This window comes from Vanellus vanellus, assembly GCF_965231255.1.
Source record: "Vanellus vanellus genome assembly, chromosome: 2".
NCBI lineage: Eukaryota > Metazoa > Chordata > Aves > Charadriiformes > Charadriidae > Vanellus > Vanellus vanellus.
In genome coordinates, this window is record NC_138906.1 from 92,138,521 (window position 1) to 92,159,005 (window position 20,485).

General features: G+C 38.0%; 1 protein-coding gene across 1 annotated transcript in view; it reads right to left on the reverse strand.

Moving 5' to 3' along the window:
• MTRR (5-methyltetrahydrofolate-homocysteine methyltransferase reductase) overlaps positions 1–20,485 on the reverse strand; it is a 28,629-nt gene that overhangs the window by 6,441 nt on the left and 1,703 nt on the right. The window contains exons 2-11 of the mRNA XM_082499668.1: positions 19,141–19,323; positions 14,410–14,563; positions 12,624–12,741; positions 11,376–11,748; positions 9,671–9,793; positions 7,874–8,027; positions 4,164–4,252; positions 2,289–2,469; positions 1,048–1,090; positions 362–548 (exon numbers count right to left, since the gene is read on the reverse strand). Coding sequence (XP_082355794.1) covers positions 362–548; positions 1,048–1,090; positions 2,289–2,469; positions 4,164–4,252; positions 7,874–8,027; positions 9,671–9,793; positions 11,376–11,748; positions 12,624–12,741; positions 14,410–14,563; positions 19,141–19,284 — 1,566 coding nt within the window. The 5' untranslated portion in view covers positions 19,285–19,323. The remainder of the gene's footprint in view (positions 1–361; positions 549–1,047; positions 1,091–2,288; positions 2,470–4,163; positions 4,253–7,873; positions 8,028–9,670; positions 9,794–11,375; positions 11,749–12,623; positions 12,742–14,409; positions 14,564–19,140; positions 19,324–20,485) is intronic.

Sequence of the window (20,485 nt, forward strand, 5' to 3'; positions counted from 1 at the left end):
CTCTCCTACAACACTAACAGCCATAATCATTTAATTGCCCAGTGGTATGGTCCATGAAAGCATCTTCCAAGACTTGCTTAAGACTACAGTGGGTTAGAAAATTACTCTGGCCTTTCAGCGATGGGAAGTTTCACTGCTCATGTTGTACTTTATCTGTGGATACCTGAGTTTAGCAAGTCAGCAATGAAATTCCAAACGTGTTACACAGAGAAGGGTAAACTTACAAGGAGAGTAGAACTGCAAAATGAAGATGCATACTGCCAGAACACCTGCATTACATTAGAGCAGTTAACAGAGAAACTTGCAGTTGTTTCAAACATATAAATTTAATGATTAACGAGTTTAGATATAATATTCGTACCTTTTCAGTTGAAGGGCTTCCTCCTTTTGCATCCAGAGTGTTTTTACTGGGGTGCATTAGAGGTGTAACTAACTCAGCAAGCCAGCCTGTACATACCCCTTTCCGTGAGACTGGTCTAGTGGAACAGGCAGGAAATTCCACAATATTGAACACAAAACATAGTTTTCCTGGCTGATATAAGTTTGAACTGTAAAGATAAAAGTATTTTAAAAAAACAAAACCTGAGAGAGAGCTGTATAATCTTACAGCAAGTCCATTTGCAACCCAAACCACCTCACTTGACTCAAGATTCCCAGTGTTCTGTTAACTGTGTGATATTTATATATAGTCAGCAGTGTTTAGTTAATTGTGTGATATTTATATATAGTTATAAAACATCTTAAGATTGGATTCAGAGGCCAGTGCCTACAGAAGGGAATGCGAATTCCTCTCTATCAGATTCACATGTGTGTGAGCTTGTTCCTGAGAACCCTATCAAAGTCTTGCCAGACACTCAAAACAATGTTGTTTGAAATAGTCAAACCCTGGGGTGTTTTTGCAACAGGGACACAATCACTTTTTCCTCAGGTTTTATCCTTCATTCCTCTCTTTCTTCTTTAGATCATAACATATGCGCATGCACACACACTTGAGAAAAAAAAACATACCTAAATAACCAAGAAGATATAATTTGAATATTTCATTACCTTGACACTGAATAGGGTCTGGGTTGTAATTTAGGAAGATGTTCTGAAAAATTAAAAATAATAAAAATAAAAGCATCACTTATTGTTTGAGTCCCCAAAATGAAAATACCATATAATGAGTGTTTACACTAGAAGAGGTTACAAGCATACTACAATTTAACTGTAGTTTCACTCTATTAACATTCAATGTTTGTGTCTCAGAAATAAGCCATTAAGCGTGAATGTTTTTTAGACTTTGTGAAACATCTGTTAGAGATACCATAAAATGAGGCCACAACAGTTAATGTATGGGGTTGTTGGTCAATTAAAAACAACTGTAATGTGCATAGAAGAGATGCCAGTAGCTAGTGGACAAAGTGAAGCTTGAAATTTAGTTTTCCCTACCTTTCATCTAAGACTACTTTATGGAGCTCAAAAGCTCTCAGAATAGGAATTGCTTGATTGAAAGCTTCCTATATATAACATCCTAGAAGCAGACGTGCCAGTTCAGTTTCAAACCACTATGAATACCTATACAAATTTTGAAATCATAGCTGGAAAAAAAACCCAAAACAATAACAGAGACAGGAGTTTACTGGGCATTTTTTTCAGTGAGAAATCCAATATATATATATATATATATATACACACACACACTGGGGTGCATTAGAGGTGTAACTAACTCAGCAAGTTATATATACATATATATATATATATATATATATATAACTCAGCGTTATATATATATCGCCCTCCCACACAGACATTTATATCTACATATATATGTACATATACATACATAGATACCATGTCTTGAAAGGAATGACTTGTCCTAGCATGCAGACTGAACATTTTGGCTGAGGAGAAGGGCATATTAAAAGGAGACAGACATATCACTAAGTGAACAGTGTGGTTGGGTATGGTGACAACAAGTAAAATCAGGCACATCAAATACCGGAAAACATACAGTGGAGTAACTGACCCTAATCCTGTAAACACCTTATGCTATTTTTTTTATGCATAGGAGCAATTCAGAGTCAACTGAAGCACAGGTATACACCTAAGTGTTTGCAGAATGAAGGCCAAAGATTACACGCACAGAGCTCTGTTCCCCAAAATTAGTTTGAGTTTCATCACTATGAATACTACAATATTTCTAAGGCAGTTAACAGAACAGTTATTCCCCTTTCTTGGGAAACTGAACATTTAGTCTGATGCATTTTCAGAAAGAAAGCCTAATTAAGTCTAAATCAGTCACTTACCAATTAACAGGTTAAGTGAAGGCTTGCAGCTTGGAAAAGCATGAAGTAAATCCAGCAAGCAAACATTAGACTCTCTAATAAAGCGTGTGTAATCAGTGGCTCCTTGTCTGCTGCAAAGCTCTTGAAGCCTCCGTTTTTCTCCCGCATTGCTGGTACATTCTACAAGAGCTCGCAAAAATGCCTGCAGAGAAGAAAATAAGAGTGAAGGATAAAAAAAAAGTGTCCATTTGGGAAAATCATCACAAAACTGGGAAAAACTTGGGTTGCCTGGGGACACAAAGCAGTCACCTGACAGGTTAATGGATAATAAATTTTATTTCCCAATGCATACTTTCACCTACTATGAAAAATTTACATTTTTCTTTTCTTTCTTGGGTTGGGTTTTGGTTTTTTGGGGTTTTTTTTGGCTGCTCCTCTAATGTCTGAGACAAGCTAGCAGGTCAGAAAATCCTACTTATCCTGAGTAGAGAGAAACAAATAAACAGGCCAACAGGCACAACCCATTCCCTGATAAATCTCAAATTTATGAAAGGTTTCCTTATTTATGTATTTGCATTTTAGCTAAGTAAACAGCCCCATAACACAAATTAATTCAAGACAAAACACAATTTGCTAAGTTACAGAAACTGGGAAAGGAATAATAAAAACTGTTACAAAAGGTATTACTGTAAATAAAGTATCGTATTTAATGAGTCATGTAAATGTCACTGTGGTGTTTTATTCCATACTTTATGCCTCCATAACAGTACTGTAAACTTTTCTTAAGGGAAAATTAAATTGAGCATTGTAAGATAAAGTAAAAATCAGATGTAAATAGTTACAAGGTTTTTTCCAAAAGCAAGGTGGAAACAGGTGGATGCATAAAAGAAAAGTGATCCAAAACACCAAATGCAATCAGATGACATATTCTACACAAAAGAATACTTGGAAAGTAATTTGAGTGTGCTCAAACACTGAGCTTCCAGACAACAGTTTTGAGTATGCAGTTACATAAAGGACTTTCTACACTGAAGAGGTAATAAAGCAGACAGGTTATAAGAACTGGCTTGGGTGATATTCCCCAGCCAGCACTCTCTTCCTACTCTTATTGTTGACACAAATTTTCAAAATTGTTAAATGCAGTTTTGAAAAGGTTGAAACAATTGGAAGATTCTCTTCTCTTATGCTGCTAAATCCACTAAATTGAGTGAAAAAATTCTTCCAAAACCTGATTTCCCTCAGAGACCCAACCAACTGTTTCACTACATCCGTCATACAAAGTTATCTTTAAAATGTGTTTTGACAATACCAGAAATACACATGCATTTCCAGTTTCAAGCTTCCAGTTTTTTGCAGGCACAAAATGAAAGGAAAATAATATTCACACCTTGTGAGAACAAATAGTATACAAGCAAAAATCTGTCTTCGAATTCTGCCAGGTTACTGAAATGCTAAAGAAAAGCGTAAAAATAATTTAAAAGACATTATGGTGTGTTTGTATAAAGCAACATGCATATTTTCAGTAACAAAACTTGACAGATATGGATCCCTCTGATTAGAAAGAACGATTTCTCTAAAACGCCTATGGTGCCAGGTTCAGTCAGCCTTCCAGTCATCTGGCACCAAATATCTAATATTTTTCTATTTACTTCAAGTATAGTTATGAATCAAGGTACTGCACAACAGGAATAGAGATTTCAGTATTTCTCAGTGTGCCAGAAAATGTACCAGAAGTGAAATTTCTCAGAATAAAGTAAAACCAGCACCATGCAAACTGACAATCCTTATTCTCCAAGAAACATGGTAACTACAAACGAAGCAAGGATACATCTGTAAGAGCCCATACAACATAGAATTATTATGGATTTATCTTTAAGAGAACAAACACATAAATACCTTTTTGGGAATTGCTCTTATTTCTAGACACCAGGTTAGAATGAATTTCAGAGTGCTTCTTTCAGGGATGTGTTGTGGATGAGTTGCTCCTAGTTCAATGGGAGAAAAACAAACAAACAAACAAACAAACAAAAAGGTGCATCTATTAACATCCAAAATATGGCACCACAGAGTGCTTGTTCCTTCAAAAAAAGACAAGAGAGCTAAACTGCATTAAATTCTGTATGTTTGAATCCCAGCTAGTTAGTGGAAACGATAAACTAAACAGCAAGACAGTATTCCAATAAAGTATCAATGACAATTTTCCACAGAACAGTCAAAATTTATCAGGAAACCAGGAAACGGAGGGGTATAATACACGAGTGTTCAAACAGATTTCATTGCTAAACCACTCAAGACTTTGTTGCCACTTTCCAACTTGAAGAAATTCAGAAGAATGCTTACCAGGAAAAGGAACATCCACATTTTCCCCCCCTCCATCAATAAGCACTCCTGAAAATCAGAACACGCTGAAGTTTTGTAATGATGTGTAAAGGTGTATGCAGCCAGTGCCAAGCTGGAGCTTCTGAGGCTCAGCAGATCCAAGGAGTTTCTATACAGGCAAATAATCCCTCCTGTACTCTCTACAGGTTCCACTTCTGGGAACGAGGTATAATGACATCCCATCTATCCCTTCATGAAGTCAGCTAGGGTGCAGCCAGGCTTATCAGCCTCATGCTATGTCATACTAAAGTGGCTATTCTAAGTTAACCCCAAAAGCAGTATACAGCATTTATGTGACAAAACACCTTTAATTAATAAGCTCTGCAGCTCCCAGATTGCTTCCTTACATACCCAACTTGCATGTTGGGATTTCTCTTGACGATGTTTCTTGGCTTTGATATCTAGCTACTGATTCTTACTATGCTTTTTTTCATGCTCAAGAGCCCTTTAATACTACAGAATTTCGCTCCAAGAATATAACTATATAACATGCTAAATTATCTCTTTGTATCGGCATTACTTGACTGAATCCTTGCTACAAAAAACACAATTTCAGATAAGAGGATTGGCATAAACATAAGAAGCATCCATTTTCACATTATATAAACTACCTTTTCTTGAACATGCTGACAAGCATGTTACAAGAAGTACTTAATCCTCTTCTTGGGATGCTCATACGTACAACAAAAAAACAAATACAGAAATCCAGTATAGACTTTGTACCATCTCATCTACTTTATCAAAGAATTCATAGACTGAACAAAGAGAGGTTGTAAACAAAATTCAGTGGAATTGCTGGTAAATCTTGAAGACGCAGCACTCTGCTGTTCATGCTCTTCTCTTTTCCCACATTTTCCAGTTCTCTTCATTCAGTAACCATAACAGTTACTACAAATTCCTCAGAAATGTGAATGCAGTTAAGAGACAACCATATTAAAAGAAAAGCAACTCTGGAACATTGCTAGCAATTGCAAAGCTGCATTATGCAGCTGAATTCTTTGGTACGGATTGGCAACAGCAAGTAATTAAGTTATAGTAACTTAATGAGTCTCTGCTTACCAGCACAGCTCCAAAGAAATGAATTTAGGTTTGTTCCTAAACCATTTAACTTCATAACTGCAGTGGATTCAAGTCAGTGTACAAGCTATGATCAGAGATCGGCAGCAACTTGCTAGGTCCTGGCCAAGTATCCAAGGCAAGTGTAAAAAGTCAGCATGACTTGCTCTGGGTCCCCCAGCAGACACGAGAGCAGAATCAAGAACTTTGAATCCCCATGCTGCAAACCAGTGCTATGATCTTCCTTTTCACTGTCATTCATTAAGATTCACAAACAGCCATGCCATTTTACATACAAGATATGGCAAAATGTTGCATAAATAACACATAATTTCACCTTTTTTCCCTGATCAGTGCTACATGAGGCAGCCAGAGATGCAATAACCTGGCTAATTTACACATAGGATGAGAGCACTGAAATTCCAAGTTTCACTCAGTTATTTCACCAACTTTGCCTTGGAAGGACAGGTTGTTTGGTATACAAAAACTATCAAGGAGCTAAACTATGTTCACTTAGTTATACAGGCTCTGTTCCACATGGAAAGTGCTCTGACACTGATGAACTCAAAGTGGCCTGTTAGGGCAGCTTTATGGCCTTCCTGCAACATCAGCATAGAAGAAAGGGAACTACTGTAGGCAGAAAGGAGAGAATATCTCTCTGTGCCTATTCAAGGAGATCTTCACTTCAAACATGCTGCTGACACTGCCTTTAATTTACAGAAAGATATTAAAGTTTTATGCAGCCAGGTAGCAGGGCTCTGATTTGCACAGAAAAACCTACTGGCCTTCAGGAGGGACAAAATTTCAAGCCCACCTTCCTATGAAGATCTGATGCTTTTGGCTCTCCATTACCTCCCCCTTCACTATACCTTTCCTTTTTAATTGATTCCTTTGAAAACGTGCTTGATTCTGTAAAATCTGTAAATAGTGTAAACAGCAGAAGTAGCATACCTGTGAAATCTCCCCCCACCACCCAATCTCTTGCTGCTTGCCTATACACAGTGGTTAGGCCCTGGATGGGGTGACACTGCCTTGAGCTTGAGGGTGTTCAGGACCAGCCCTGATCTTAAGGGAGATGATTGTTCAAAAGCTGGGACCCTCCTGGGATGTTATTTTTTATTTCTGGAAGAAACAGGTGTGTTTGGGGGAGTCTGTCCCCAAGAAACAGGGACAATGAGGGCTCCCCAAGAAGGGTGGTGCAAGGGGAAGGTGTTCAGCACAGTGGGGCTGAATAACAACCAGACCAGTGCAGGGACCAGGCTGTAACTGACACTGGCTCTGCTTCAAATCTAATCGGTGACCCCTCACAGCAGAGGTTAGTTACTGCAGTGGGGGTGAAGCATCGGGATCACCTGGGCCTGGACATCCCACATGATGTTACAAAATGGCCTGTCATGTAAACTCACCTCATTAACAAATGAGTTACTTGCCAATTCCAAGAACAGGGGTCCGTTTACATCTCATACTTAAGGGACAAGTTGTGTTGCCTTCAATCATGCAGGGAATCTCACCATGGGATCTGATTTACCCATAGACTGGAACAACAAAGAGCCCTACCCCATCCTACAGAACTAAAGGCACAACTCAGCAGCACCATTAAGACACCAACTGCAAGGCAAGTGAAGAGTAATTATCCACAAGGGCAGGTACATGGACATATCTTCAACCTGCAGCTAGGTTCACCTGCTTTCTGAGGCATGGGATCATAAGACTCAGCAGAACAGATCCACATAGACTTACAAGCCCCTTAAAAGGCACCTTTCAGCAGCACTAAGTCTTCTGCTTCAGGAGTGCTGCCCTCTTGCATTGTATAACAGATTGACATGAAGTGCTGTGCAAGGAGAGATTTTACTTTCAAGTGGGGGATTGTTAGGTTATGTGATTAAAGACTCATATCCATAAACATGAAGGAGCACAGAGGAAGAATGAGATGGATGAACACCAATGCCAGGCTTAAGTTCCCAGTTAGAAGCTAACTCATCTATAGTAAAATCATCAGCAGCATTCTATGCATCCTCTCTTTTTTAACACATCTCTGTGACTTCCAACATGCCTTCATGAAATTACAGCTGTGTCCCAATACTAAAGACAAAAATGTTCAGAAGTATGCATACCAACTACTAACAACACAGAGAGGAGTATTTGTTCGTGACCAATGCATCACACCGTACCTTTCTTTTTAGTGCCCTCCTTAACCTTTACAGAAATGAAATACTCTCCTTTTTCAGAAAGTCCCAAGAGTTGAAGAAGTTCTTCCACCTCATTGACATTGTTGGGACATATTACACAAAAGGCGTCTCCAGGTTGGTAGTCAAAGTCTGTATCCTGTTTTAAAATATGAGATCATTTCTATTAAATTGTACCATAAACCAAGACCAACAGCATCCCTGTTCCTAACAGCAGCAATCTTCCTACTGTCGCAGTCATATGAAGTCATGTTCTTTTACTCTGTACTAGCACTCCACTGTTTGGACCACATCAAAAACTAAACACTCGTGTTTTCTTTTCAGGTTTAACTTCACTAATTAGAAAAATCTTTCCTTAACTGTTTTAAATAATTTGGACACTTTAATAAGAACTGCTGAGCAGCCTAAACAGAAGGAAAATAAATATGGGTTAAGAGGATGTGTTATATAATGAGCCCAGATCATTAATTACTGATTTACTTTGTTTTCTGGTTTGAGAAGAGCAGAGAAATGAAGTCCTCATAATTAATGCAACTTTGTATAGAGATACATGATCACTAAAAGAAAATATGCTGGTTAAACTATTTGATGAACTCTGACGGAAAAGACCCCACTGTTTTTGTTTTCTGGAGGAAAAAAGAAAAATAGCAAGGAAAGAGCGCAGTGAAAATTAAAAGGCACCTCAGATCTTAAGACATGAATTATACTTAGTAGGCTGAGGTTCTTGTGCCCAACTGCTAAAACCCTACTCAAGCTTCTGCCTGTTAGAGAAACATACAGAATTATACTTTCATCATTAAGTTTCTCTTATGCATCAGATGAGGTGACCTGCATACACAGGCTGTTGAGAATGTGAGGAAAAAGAAGCCCAAAGTGTTCAAATTTTCAGTGCATGCTGATGACAGGATATATTAATACATACAAATATATGCAAAAAACCCATGTCGTCTCAGAGACTAACTTGTTCAAAACTTTAAACAGACTCTGTTTATAACCGAGACTAAAAGATGTCCCACGGAAATTGACATAGATTAGCCTAATAGAATCCAATAAAAGTGCCAAAATCATGATATCCCAAAGGCATAATTCTACAAATTTGGAAAACTGCTCCAAAGCAACATAACTTCCTTTTAAAGATTTCTTGTAAAGTAATATCAATCACTCTCTGCCTTTCATCTTCAAGCCAGTATGCAAAATATGATCTTCCCAAAATAAACTAAACCAGTTTTTACATCTAGGGTAACAGAGGTTGACAGTTTGAGTATTACATTAACAAGTCAGAGCAACTGAATGCCAGAGGCAGAAACAGTGCTTGAGAGCTAATGATTCTTATCACTTGATCATATTAGTCAAATTATTACTTCTGCAGATTACCTACCATAAGAAATAGTCACAATTTACTATACAGTTTCTGAATATTTCTTAAGTTGTACTCTTAAAAACTGAAATTTTAATAATTTTCAATATTCCCTTCCTGCCCTTCTCCACTGTAAATTCACTTCAAAAAGGTATTTCAGTCAATACAATATCTATGAAACTACGAAGAAATTAATTTGACACTTTATTTCTGGTTTGACTTCCAAGGAGTCATATGATTCAGTGAAGAAATCAAGCTTTGCATTTACAAAATGGATCAGCCTAAGCTGACATCCTGGTGTACAGGAATTATTTTTTCTTTTTAAACAGTCAAATAAATAATTTTCCCCCCAGTTATTATATATAACACACAAGTATTTCACCCTTTATTTTAACCCACTAAAGACAAAGTTGTCACTAACTTACTTGAATATCAAGTTCTAAGAGCAATGCAGTTTTTATTGCATCTTTGCTAGTGAGCTGAACTGCATTTGTAACTGGCACTTCAAAGGTTGTTCCCTCTGAAATCACTGAGGACAGATGCGGATTCTGAAAAACAGGACATGAAAACTTACACTAAAAATGCAAATCAGCTGAATGACAGTTTATTATGACATACAGGAATTAGTGTTGGTATGATTTTTTTTGAAACAATCTTGGAAAACAACTCAAAACAATGAGGAACAACATGAATCTTCTATATACCTAGAGTGTTTTGCTCTACGTTTTTAAAAATCACATCCAAGCAGTAATAGGCATATATTCAACTATAAAAAGTCAGTAGGCTTGAACAGTCTAATGAGCCTAAACTACTATCAAATGCAGCTAGGTATTTCCTTTTTCAAGAGCTGCCTTAAAAACCGCCAGTTAGAGAATGGCATTTATTTAAAACCCAAAAAAGTCCAGCCTAATAGAAGGACTACTTGGTGTACAGAATGGACATAAGAAGTAAGAATAAAAGCTATTTAAAAACATCATTGCAGATTTACAAATTAAAACTTTGGGGTGCAAATGGGACTATTATTACAGGCACTTTATAAGAGGAATTTTTAAAACCATAGTTAAATGTAGAGCTAATCAGCAAACTCCACACTACAAAACAGCATCATGTTATGCCACATTTCTACACAGGTGAAAATGTGCCCCAAGAATTGTTAATGGGCACCAAGAATAATTTCAGACCAGGGTCTTCATTCTCCGTCTTAGCTATATCACAGGAGTACTGGTCAGCAGCTCAGCCACAATCATGCTGGCCACAGATGCTGTTGATCCAGGCCTGGATCTGCAAACCAACTTCCTGGCTTGGCCCTAGACCTGCCTCATTCCCACAAACTTGCCTGATGATCTCCACTCTTGGCTGATCCTGGCTGCCATCTCCTGGCTTGCATTGCTTGGGTATCGGGGAACGGGGCTGCCTGTGCTACCACACTCAGCTCCTGGCTCCCTGTCCCTTAAGAAGCAGCCATCCCTCACTGCTCCCTTGCAGATAACCAAATTGTCTGCCCTTTGACAGGCAACCAGAAAAGTTTGAGTCACGTTTTCCAGTTCATTTTGAACACAAAATATACCAACTGGAGATGATCCCCAGCTCATGCTAATTCTTCTCTTCATTAAGCAGTTCTTTGCTCAACATGGTGTCATAGTAAAAACTCACTGATCTAGAGTTCATCTTCCACTTCCAATAGTAAAATTATGATCATGTTTTTATGATGACAAGTTTCTCTGTTATTAAATATGCAGCAGATTTTGAGCAATTTTACACCCTCTTAAGGCATTATGGAAGTACTAAGAATTTAATAGAAACTGTACTATACTCCTTTCTACAGGAAGATGTTTTTACCATCCTAACATAAGCCACTGAGGATTTTAATTCTTCCATTCCTGGGACTGCAATGCCAAATTACTATTTAGCTAAATTATACTTTGACATGACTGTCTATAACTCCTATGGTGGTAACTATGTTTTCACAATATAAGTGGACCTTTCACTTACAATTCATATACCTCCTGCATTCAGGGACATATCTCCCTTATATAAGTATCCACTTGCTCATTTGAGCCACATGTAGGAGTATACATTCATACTGCTACCAGAGCTGGTGGCTTTCACCGTTCAAAGTGAAGTCCTTACCTCACCATGGGTCCCCTGAAACTGCACCTCTATATATTCTGGTGGCAAGGCAGGAATATTAAGAGCAGACTGAGAGACAGGAGGGACAGAATGAACGAGTGAAGGTTCAGTGTCTCCAGCTGAAGCCACAAGATTGATGTCAACCAGTTTCTGTGTCAGAATATCAGAACTCTTCACTCCCTCATCTTCTAGCTTCAAGTTTTGTACTTCTGAGCTTAAGTTTAGTTCCTGCACAATACGGGGGGCTGCAGAGAGAGAGCCAGAAACAGCATCTACATCGCTGCTCATGCCTTCTTTTTCTTTCTGCAGTAGAAATGCTTCCTTGAGGGCAAGCCAAAGTCCATCAATCCAAGGATCAACCACTAATTCCAAACTGGGAAGCAAGGAGAAAAAAAAGGAGAAAGGAACGGACGAGTTATTGCGACTTACTGGACTGTTAATTTACAAATAATGAAAAGACAACAAAAGCTAAAAATACTATTAATTTTCCATTTTTAATATATATATATCTGCAGCTGTTACCACGATGATTTTTTTGTTAAAAAAATATTTTCATTTAGTTATTACCACTGCGTAAATTTATGGACTCTAAAGCATTTAACAGCCTTGCTCTTCTTCGTTTCTCATTTTTATTTTCTTACGCTGAACTTTATAACAGGAAGTTGAAGGGATGGTAGTAAAATATGCAACTATTCATTGTGCAACAGCAACATCAATAGCTTAGACTAATGTGCCATTTCTATTATTTTAGAACACAAGATATAAGTTTTATGGTTATGGTAATGTTTGCACTCGACTGTCTCTTATCATCATGCACAGAACTGATATAATCTCTAGTTCAAAATAAATAAGCCAAGACTGCAGCCTATCGGCCAGAAATAGCAACAGAACAGGGAGCGAGATGTTTTCTTACCTAATTCCTCCACAGCAATAAGAAAAACACCTTCTTAAATAATAACTGACTACATTTTTAAATCCCTCCACTTATTCTGAATTACTTGATTTCTGTAACTGCTAGGTACCCTCAATTTTTCCAGGCATTACAGATGTTTGCTCACACTTTAAAATCGGAGTTTTATTTAATGGCAATTTAGATTGAAAAGGCACACTGTGCTCAGACAGGACTCACTCCTGTGAGGTGCCACGTATTCAAGTCCCACTGATTTCAAAGACTCAGAACATTTAGCCAAATTCACATGTAATTATTGCATGCTGAAGAAATAAAATCCAAACTTATTCAGCTCTTACCCTACACAATCGTCTGCTAATCCTGTGTTGTAGAAGTGCTGGGCACCAAGTTCTTGAAGTCGTCGGTCTACTGTCTTTCCACCATTACAAAAGAACGTGTACTCTGAATCTCCCAGACCTAGCAAATTCAAGGAAAGAGTAATCATGTCAATCAGCCAGCCACCCAGGCTACACAGACAAAGATCTGCAAAGACAACACAGGATTTTCTTGCAGGCAAACAGAAGAATCTGACATAGCAAAGGGCATATTATCAGGACACTTTGATGACCTTAAAAATTGGTTTTGTCCCAAAGTAGAGGTGAAAAAGTGGTTCCTCCCTCACAAATGTGAGAGATCAGAGATTTCTTTGTAGATCTCATTTTCTCTGCACTGGGTTTTCTGCCCTTTAACAGTCATGAAGATGTTCTTGTAGAAGAAGATGCTCTTTGTAATCAGTTAAAAAGTCAGTGGAACCAGAAGGTTATGTTCATGGAGGACCTGAGATTTTAAGAGATCAACTAAATCACTGGCCCACCCTAAAAACAATCAACAACACATAACTCACCCTTAAAAGAAGTTTATCTAACAATTCCAAAGACCACCGGTTAGGTAGTCTCCACAAATTCTGTAATTAATCCACACCACTGTTTCACTATCCTATCACAATTTTTCACAGCCTGATCCTTTCTTGTGTGCAATTTCAAACCACTAGACCCTTATTATTCCCACCTAACAATGAATTATTCCTTTCTCCTTTTATGACAGCCTATTTTTTCTTTTTCTTATAAAAAGACTTCTGCTCTCTCTCAAGTATGCTACTTAGAGTGAACACTTCATTGGACAAGCTGAAATGGATACTACAAATGTATTTTAAGACTGGTAACTTTTTTAGACTAGAATCACAAACCATGTTATAACTTAGATACTGTAACAGTATCTGTAACAACAAAAATCAGTAATAATAAAATGCTTATCTTCATATATGCATATGCATACATGCATTCAGTCAGCTATGAAAATCCTAACCATCTCACAAACTGTAAAGTATAACTAGGCAACAGCATAACATCTCAAAACGTTACATGATTATGATGCATACATTTCAGACTTCCACAGTGTATATCCACTTTTCCTTCCTCACTAGAAAGCTACAAGCCTCCTCACTCCTACCTATCAACTTAAACTTCTCAGGCAAAAATAACCTAGATTCAAATAGAAGTTTCTGGAGTTTGTTTAAACACAACCTCAACACCCAAACACCTGACCTTACCATCAGCTCAAGATCTATCAGATGCATTTTGCCAAATTTGTATTTTGCTTATCAATCTTTAACCTGAAGTTATATTCCTTCTGTTGACAAGTATGACATTGAAAATTTTAAAAAGATTACAAATTTAAAGGGAAGGCATGATCTTAAAGCCTTACTTTTTAAGAACTTTATATTGCCTTTCCCTCTGTATAGAAAAATACCCAATTACTTGTGAAGTCAAGTAAACTCATCCAGTCCATAGAGTCTTGACACAAAAGTAAAACTTCAACAATTATAGATAGATTACATCATATTTTATGCAAAGAAAATTAAACTATCAAAAAATTAAATTGGTAGCTTACCTTCAGATAATTTCTGTGACACTTTTCCTTTATTGCTTATAGAGGACATTACAGAAAAAAGCCATTCATGTTATAAAAATAAATGTTTTATAAGCACTTAAAAAAACCCAAAACAACCCATTCACAAGTAAAAAAAATACAAAAATCATTCACTGACAGCCAAGTGAATCAATAATATAGAAAATATTAAATCACCTAGCAATCCGTACTGGAGATGTGCAAAATGATCAGGTGGCAAGGTCCTGTCTTGAATTTTGTTTACAAACTTGCGGGCAGTGTCTGGTGGGTCTCCAGTACCAGTAGTGGAAATAACAATAACTACAGGATCCTTTTCTGTTTCCAGGTTATACTACAAGTAATAGAACAAGTACGTTACAAGGTGCCATTTGATACCTATTTGTGGCCTTAGATGTTATCTTTCACCCTCCCTTTTCTCAAAGGTACACAGAAAAATGTTTAATCTCATCTTACTTTTATTAAACCACAGAAAGTCTTTCCAGTCATTTTGGGGATTCAATTTATAATCTTGGTCGGAGTTTTCAAGACCAGACTGGGTAAAGCCCTGAGGAAGCTGCTCTGACCTCAGCTGAACTTGCTGTGAGGTGACCTCGTGAAGTCCCTTCCAACCTGAATTATCCTATGATCCCATACACAAACACCAAAGGGCAGCATTTTGAGCAGGCTAAGAATACACACGCAAAGAATACACACGCAAAGAATACACACGCAAAGAATACACACGCAAAGAATACACACGCAAAGAATACACACGCAAAGAATACACACGCAAAGAATACACACGCAAAGAATACACACGCAAAGAATACACACGCAAAGAATACTTCACAACTGCACTCAGCTTAAATACACAACTACTCCTACAGTACTTGCTTTGTCAAGTGGAAAAACTATTTTGTATATATGATCACAATCACACAGTTAGCCATAATCCTGGTAATTTCACACAGGTAACTGAGGTACGGCCCTACAAACTGTGGGGATCATTTCTAAGTTCCATTAGAGATCATTTGGCTCTGTCTGATAACTTCCATGTTTCATCTGCCTTTGCCACTAAAAAAACCCTGTGCTTTGGGGCAACTAAGGTAGATCTGAAGTGAGATAGTCACCAGGCTCTACAACCTGATCCATTTTGGCCCCTTCACCCTACCCCCAATTTACTTATCTCCCCTTTCCTAACACCTATCTTTCACATCTCCCACAGTTTTATGGGGGCTACTCCCATTATTCCGAGTCGACAAGAACCACCTGTATTTGGGATTGTGTGTCAGTTCCATAAATTCAGGTCTCATTTATTACTTCCTGAGTAAAGTGTTCTGTTTCTGTGATTATTCCAGCTTTCCACCAGTAGCGGGCTGCAACACTGTGGTAGCGTGCTGTCCATCAGGTCACCCACACAACACACTCTTTCACAGCACCCTGACGGGCTATGGGTTTTGAATTCAACAGACAGGGAGCGACCTATGTGAAACATGGCTCCACAGAATCACAGATACCTTACTTGGGAGAGACCTTTGGAGGTCACCTAGTCCCAGCCCATGCTCCAAGCAGGACTAACTGCCGGCACTGCATTAGGTCAGCTGTGACTCTAGCTAAATTTTGAAAACTTCTAAGGGTAGAGATTCCACTTTTCTGGGCAGTCTCTTCCACCTAGAAGAATTTCTTCCATTAGTGTCAATTCTTGAGTTTATGAGGCTGCACTCAGTGGATTTTGCCTCCTGTTGTAGTGTTCTGCTGCCAAGAAGACTTTGGCTCAAGTAGGCTGCTATTAGGTCACTCTTTAGCCTCCTCTTTCCCATAGTAAGCAACCCAAGCTCCTTTTACTGCTCCCTGTAGGTTTCAGTTTAAATTCTCTCCCAGCATTCCAAGTTTAATAAAATAGTAGCGTTATGAGAAAATACAAATAAAGATTGCAAGAGATGCTATGTTTCATCTCAAGCAGTTTCGGGACTGCAATTCAAAACTTCAGAGTTTGAGGACTTATCTTCTAAACACTTTACTCAATACATCACTTAAACCATATCACCTTCTCAAGGCATATTAAAAGTTAGCCCTGAAATCAACAATCCAAAACACAAAGAAACAGAGTATCAAGCGGTTCTGTTGTTGTCATTTTTTCCAAAACCTTCCTGAAGGACCAAAACCAGTTGCTTGGAGCAACTTAAATTACCATCTGGAACAGTGTCCTGCCCCTGACAGTGGCCAATAGCAGGTGAGTAGAGGAAAGAGAGTAAGTGCGCAAGGATATTGCCCAAGTACTTTGACAGACTTCAGTGACTTGTAGTCCATGAATGCTCCAAACAAAGGTTTTCCTCTTTTATAAGTTCAGGTGAACTCCAAGTACCCACAAATTCTGGAGACTTCCAAAACGGAACTGTAAGTTGTGCAAAAAAGGGCCTTAAGAGTCCTGTTGCAACAACCCAGATTTCCAAAGCTTCTGCAGCTGATTTTATAAGTACAAATACAAGAGCTTCTGCAGCACACTGCCACAGATGACTATTGTTTTTACAAACAAAAGCAAACTCTTCAGGTATAAAATGTGAGGGTATACTGGTATCACACAAAAAATTACAATAAATTATGTTCCATTAAAAAAAAAAAAAAGAAAAAAATACAAGCATGGAAAGTAAAAGGTAGTGCATTAGAACAGACCTGTGATTAGTTCACTAAATTCTTGCTTGCTCCACTACACGTTCCCCTTTGCAAACTTAGAGACCTTTTGGAAGCCAAATATTTGTGGACAGACTCCTTAAAATGAAAAGTCAAGCCCACCTGGCCTCTGGAAGGACAGAGGTCCTGCACTGACTTCTGTCGATTATCAAGAAGTCTGATGTTTCACTAGACCAACAAGAACCTTACACAATTACATGTTTTTTCTCTCTACCTTCCACTTCTCCCTATACCCTTGGCATTACATCTTTGTCCCATTCTTTCTCTTTCCTTCAAAAGTATTCCTCAGCTGAGGACAGCAATGACGCAACAGCAGTGAGCAGCCTGCCCAAGCTGTGAACGATTGCTGAAGGAAGAGGACGGGATCAGACACCCAGATGATGTCTTACACAGAGTAATACATATCATGGTAAACGTGCTTATTCAGATAACTTATCCAAGGCTGACTACATTCACTGTGACCCACGATGATCTCCATTTAGCCTCGTATTTTACTGCTCCTACCTCACTTCCACTTCATTTCAGTCTTTCATCAAGCACAGAAAGCTATCACAGTAACCAACCAAAGATTTATGACCTTTTCTCACCTACAAGAGTGTAGGTGAGAGACACTACTTGGCAACAGCCAGTGTTTCCAAGACTTGAGCAGTATTTGACCATACATTTCTGTGTGGCAACAGGATCACATTATGACTACTGGCTCTGTAGCCACGTATTCCATGCATAGACCTTCACAGCAATGCCTTTAAGTGATGACAAGGTCTGAGAAATACACAACAGTCGCATAAAAATGGGCCTTCTAACTGACAAACATGGACAAAACAGAAACCTCTTATTCCCTCACCTAAGGCATACACACACACCTCTCTGAAACACACATGTTATGAGAATTTATTCCACATCTAACATGTCCCAAGGACTTCACAAGGGGCACCAAATTCAAGCAAGCTCTTGCTCCAGTACATTATGCCACCCTGCCTTCCCCTCCCCAATTACACCTACGCTTCTAGAAGTTCTTTTTATTTACAGTAAAGGATAAGGAAAAGCTTAAGTGATGAAATCTACAACACTGCAGAAATTACTTTTTTATTCAGTGCCCAATTCGCAGATTCTCAATTCAGTACATCCTTCTGCCTCATCAGTAACTTGCAGTTCTGAGTTGTCTTGCCAAATTTGACAAAATAGATTTACTCAAGTGGCAGGCTAGAAATATCCTGCCCACCACCTTACTGAAACTAATCTCCAAACCTGTCAAATACAGAAGAAATGAAATGGAAGAATATAAGGAGAATCTTCACATTCCCTGCTGGCTGTGTAGAAGTCTCTTTGTAACACTTTGCTACGTAGTCAGTGAGCATTCATTCACAAGCAGATGTATAGTTACCTAACACGTAGTGTATCCCCAAGAAAGCAACTTGCCAAAAGGGAACCAAACTATTTTTATAAACTTCTCACATTTTCAAGTGCATGAAAAAAAAACTTTTCTAGGTGGTATTTTCTGCTTATCTTATATGAAATACCAGGATATCAAGTTTGGTTTGTTTGATTTTTTTAAATGTTTTTGTTTGAGGACACAGAGCTAAAAGTACTTTGTGAAGGAAATTACAGTCCATATTGCTTTTAGTCACAGACAGACACTAACGGTTTTCACATTCTTACCCTTAGATAACAGCAAATAATAAAAAGCTAGTTCCTTACTGCAACCAAGCTTTTTATTTCTTTCTAGAATATACCTTGAATGTACTCAGTGTCAAGTGGAGTGAGTGCATATGCTAAGTAACTCATGAAGACCCCACAAAAGCTCAGGGTCATGCTGAAACCCACACTTAATAGAACACAGGACCCCAATGCAACACAAAAACAACAGGAAAAAAAAAAAGCATAATTTCTAACAACAGGAGAGCTGACCAGTAAATACAGAATTCATTCACTACTGCATACATAGTTTTCTAGAAGTCACTGCACTGTTGTTAGAAGAGATAGCAAAGATATATTCATTTACTGTTCTAATAAGAAAATTCAAAAGAAAGATTTACCTTTGGTAGAAGGCTACTAAGCATCTGTGAGTACTGGTCCAAATTACTGATTCATAAGAAACACAAATTTAAAACTAGATGGTATATTTTAGGTGGGTGCATGTGCTCAGCCTTTGCGATTATTAACAGCTATCATTCAAGCACATGAACAAAAATACAGCTCTTAAATACCTACTTTTCAAAACAGCATGGAGTATCTCACCTTGTCCACTTCACTTAGACAGTGTATATCAGCTTCAAGTCCATGGGCACCTGCTTGCTGCCATATTTCCTCAGCTATGGCTTTTGCCTGCCCCTTTTGTGTTGCATAGAGGAGCAAAAACCTCCTTTTTAAATCACAGCACATTTCCCAAAACAGCACTTTTTTTTTATTTTTTTATAGACACTGTGGGGATAAAAAGAAGGGGAAAAAAAAAAAAAGGTGAATTTATTGCATGCACAACAGCAAGATTTTGCTTTACTTATTAGATTAAAAGGAGATACTTTAAAGGATGGCAGTATTGGTGGTTAACTTGGAAATGAAGCGATTTCTCTGAAGAGAAGCCATTTCTCACAATGAAGTTATGTAGGCCAGACTGCGTAGGACTTGTAATGTTGGTCATATGTGCTGTACTGCCTTGATATTGCAGTAATATTGCAGTATGCCCAGTTTCAAGAATATAGTTTGTAGACAATACAATAGAGAAACTAGCTTCATGAAAACACTACTTGTATTTCGCAAGTTGTATTTTCCACTTTAAGTCAGTGACTGCTTTGGTCACTTTTCTGAGATGTATTCAAAAACAAAACAAAACATAGACCTGGTGAAGTCAAACTACAAAGCCTGAGAAAAAAATTAAAAATTAAAATCCTCAGTTTCTTCTTTTCTGAAATCAGTATCTTTTGCCTGAATGCCTTTAAGGTTTACTGTCTACTATGTCTGTATTTTAGAACACAAACATCGTTTTTCATTTCATATTTCAAAAAGGAGCTTCTTACGGAAGTGTAACTACAGAACTGATGGTCTGGGTTTTTTTTTCTCCTAAAAACACCTCAAAGAAATCTGCTGTAGTGTAAAATGCCACTCCATCACAAAGTCTTGCAAGCAGCAGGATGAATGAGATGCATATTCTTATCCATCCATCTGTCCCATGAAAGTTTGAATGCGAGTAGTTTTCTTTCATGATTTGGACACAGACAAAACACAACAGATATAAGGACAACTTCAAGAAGCAGTAAACAAGAGACAAGCAGAATGTCTCTTCTGCATACATTACAAATTAATGTTCTGTTAATATTTTGCACTGCTAGCGAGCTGCAGTAGAACTCAAATACATAGAATTACCATTAAGTAACTTTCAGTTCCCAGCTTGAGATTTTTTTCACATGCCTGGGCCCAGTTTGCTGTACTTCACCTATTGCTCCCACACAGATTCAACCACACAAAGCATTCAGTGTACTAGCCACACACATTGATTTATGGAAACCTGTGGCTAAGTGATTTGAAGCATATCTTTTTCCTATTTCTCTCAAGGGAAAACCAACATAGCTCAACTGCAGAAGACGAC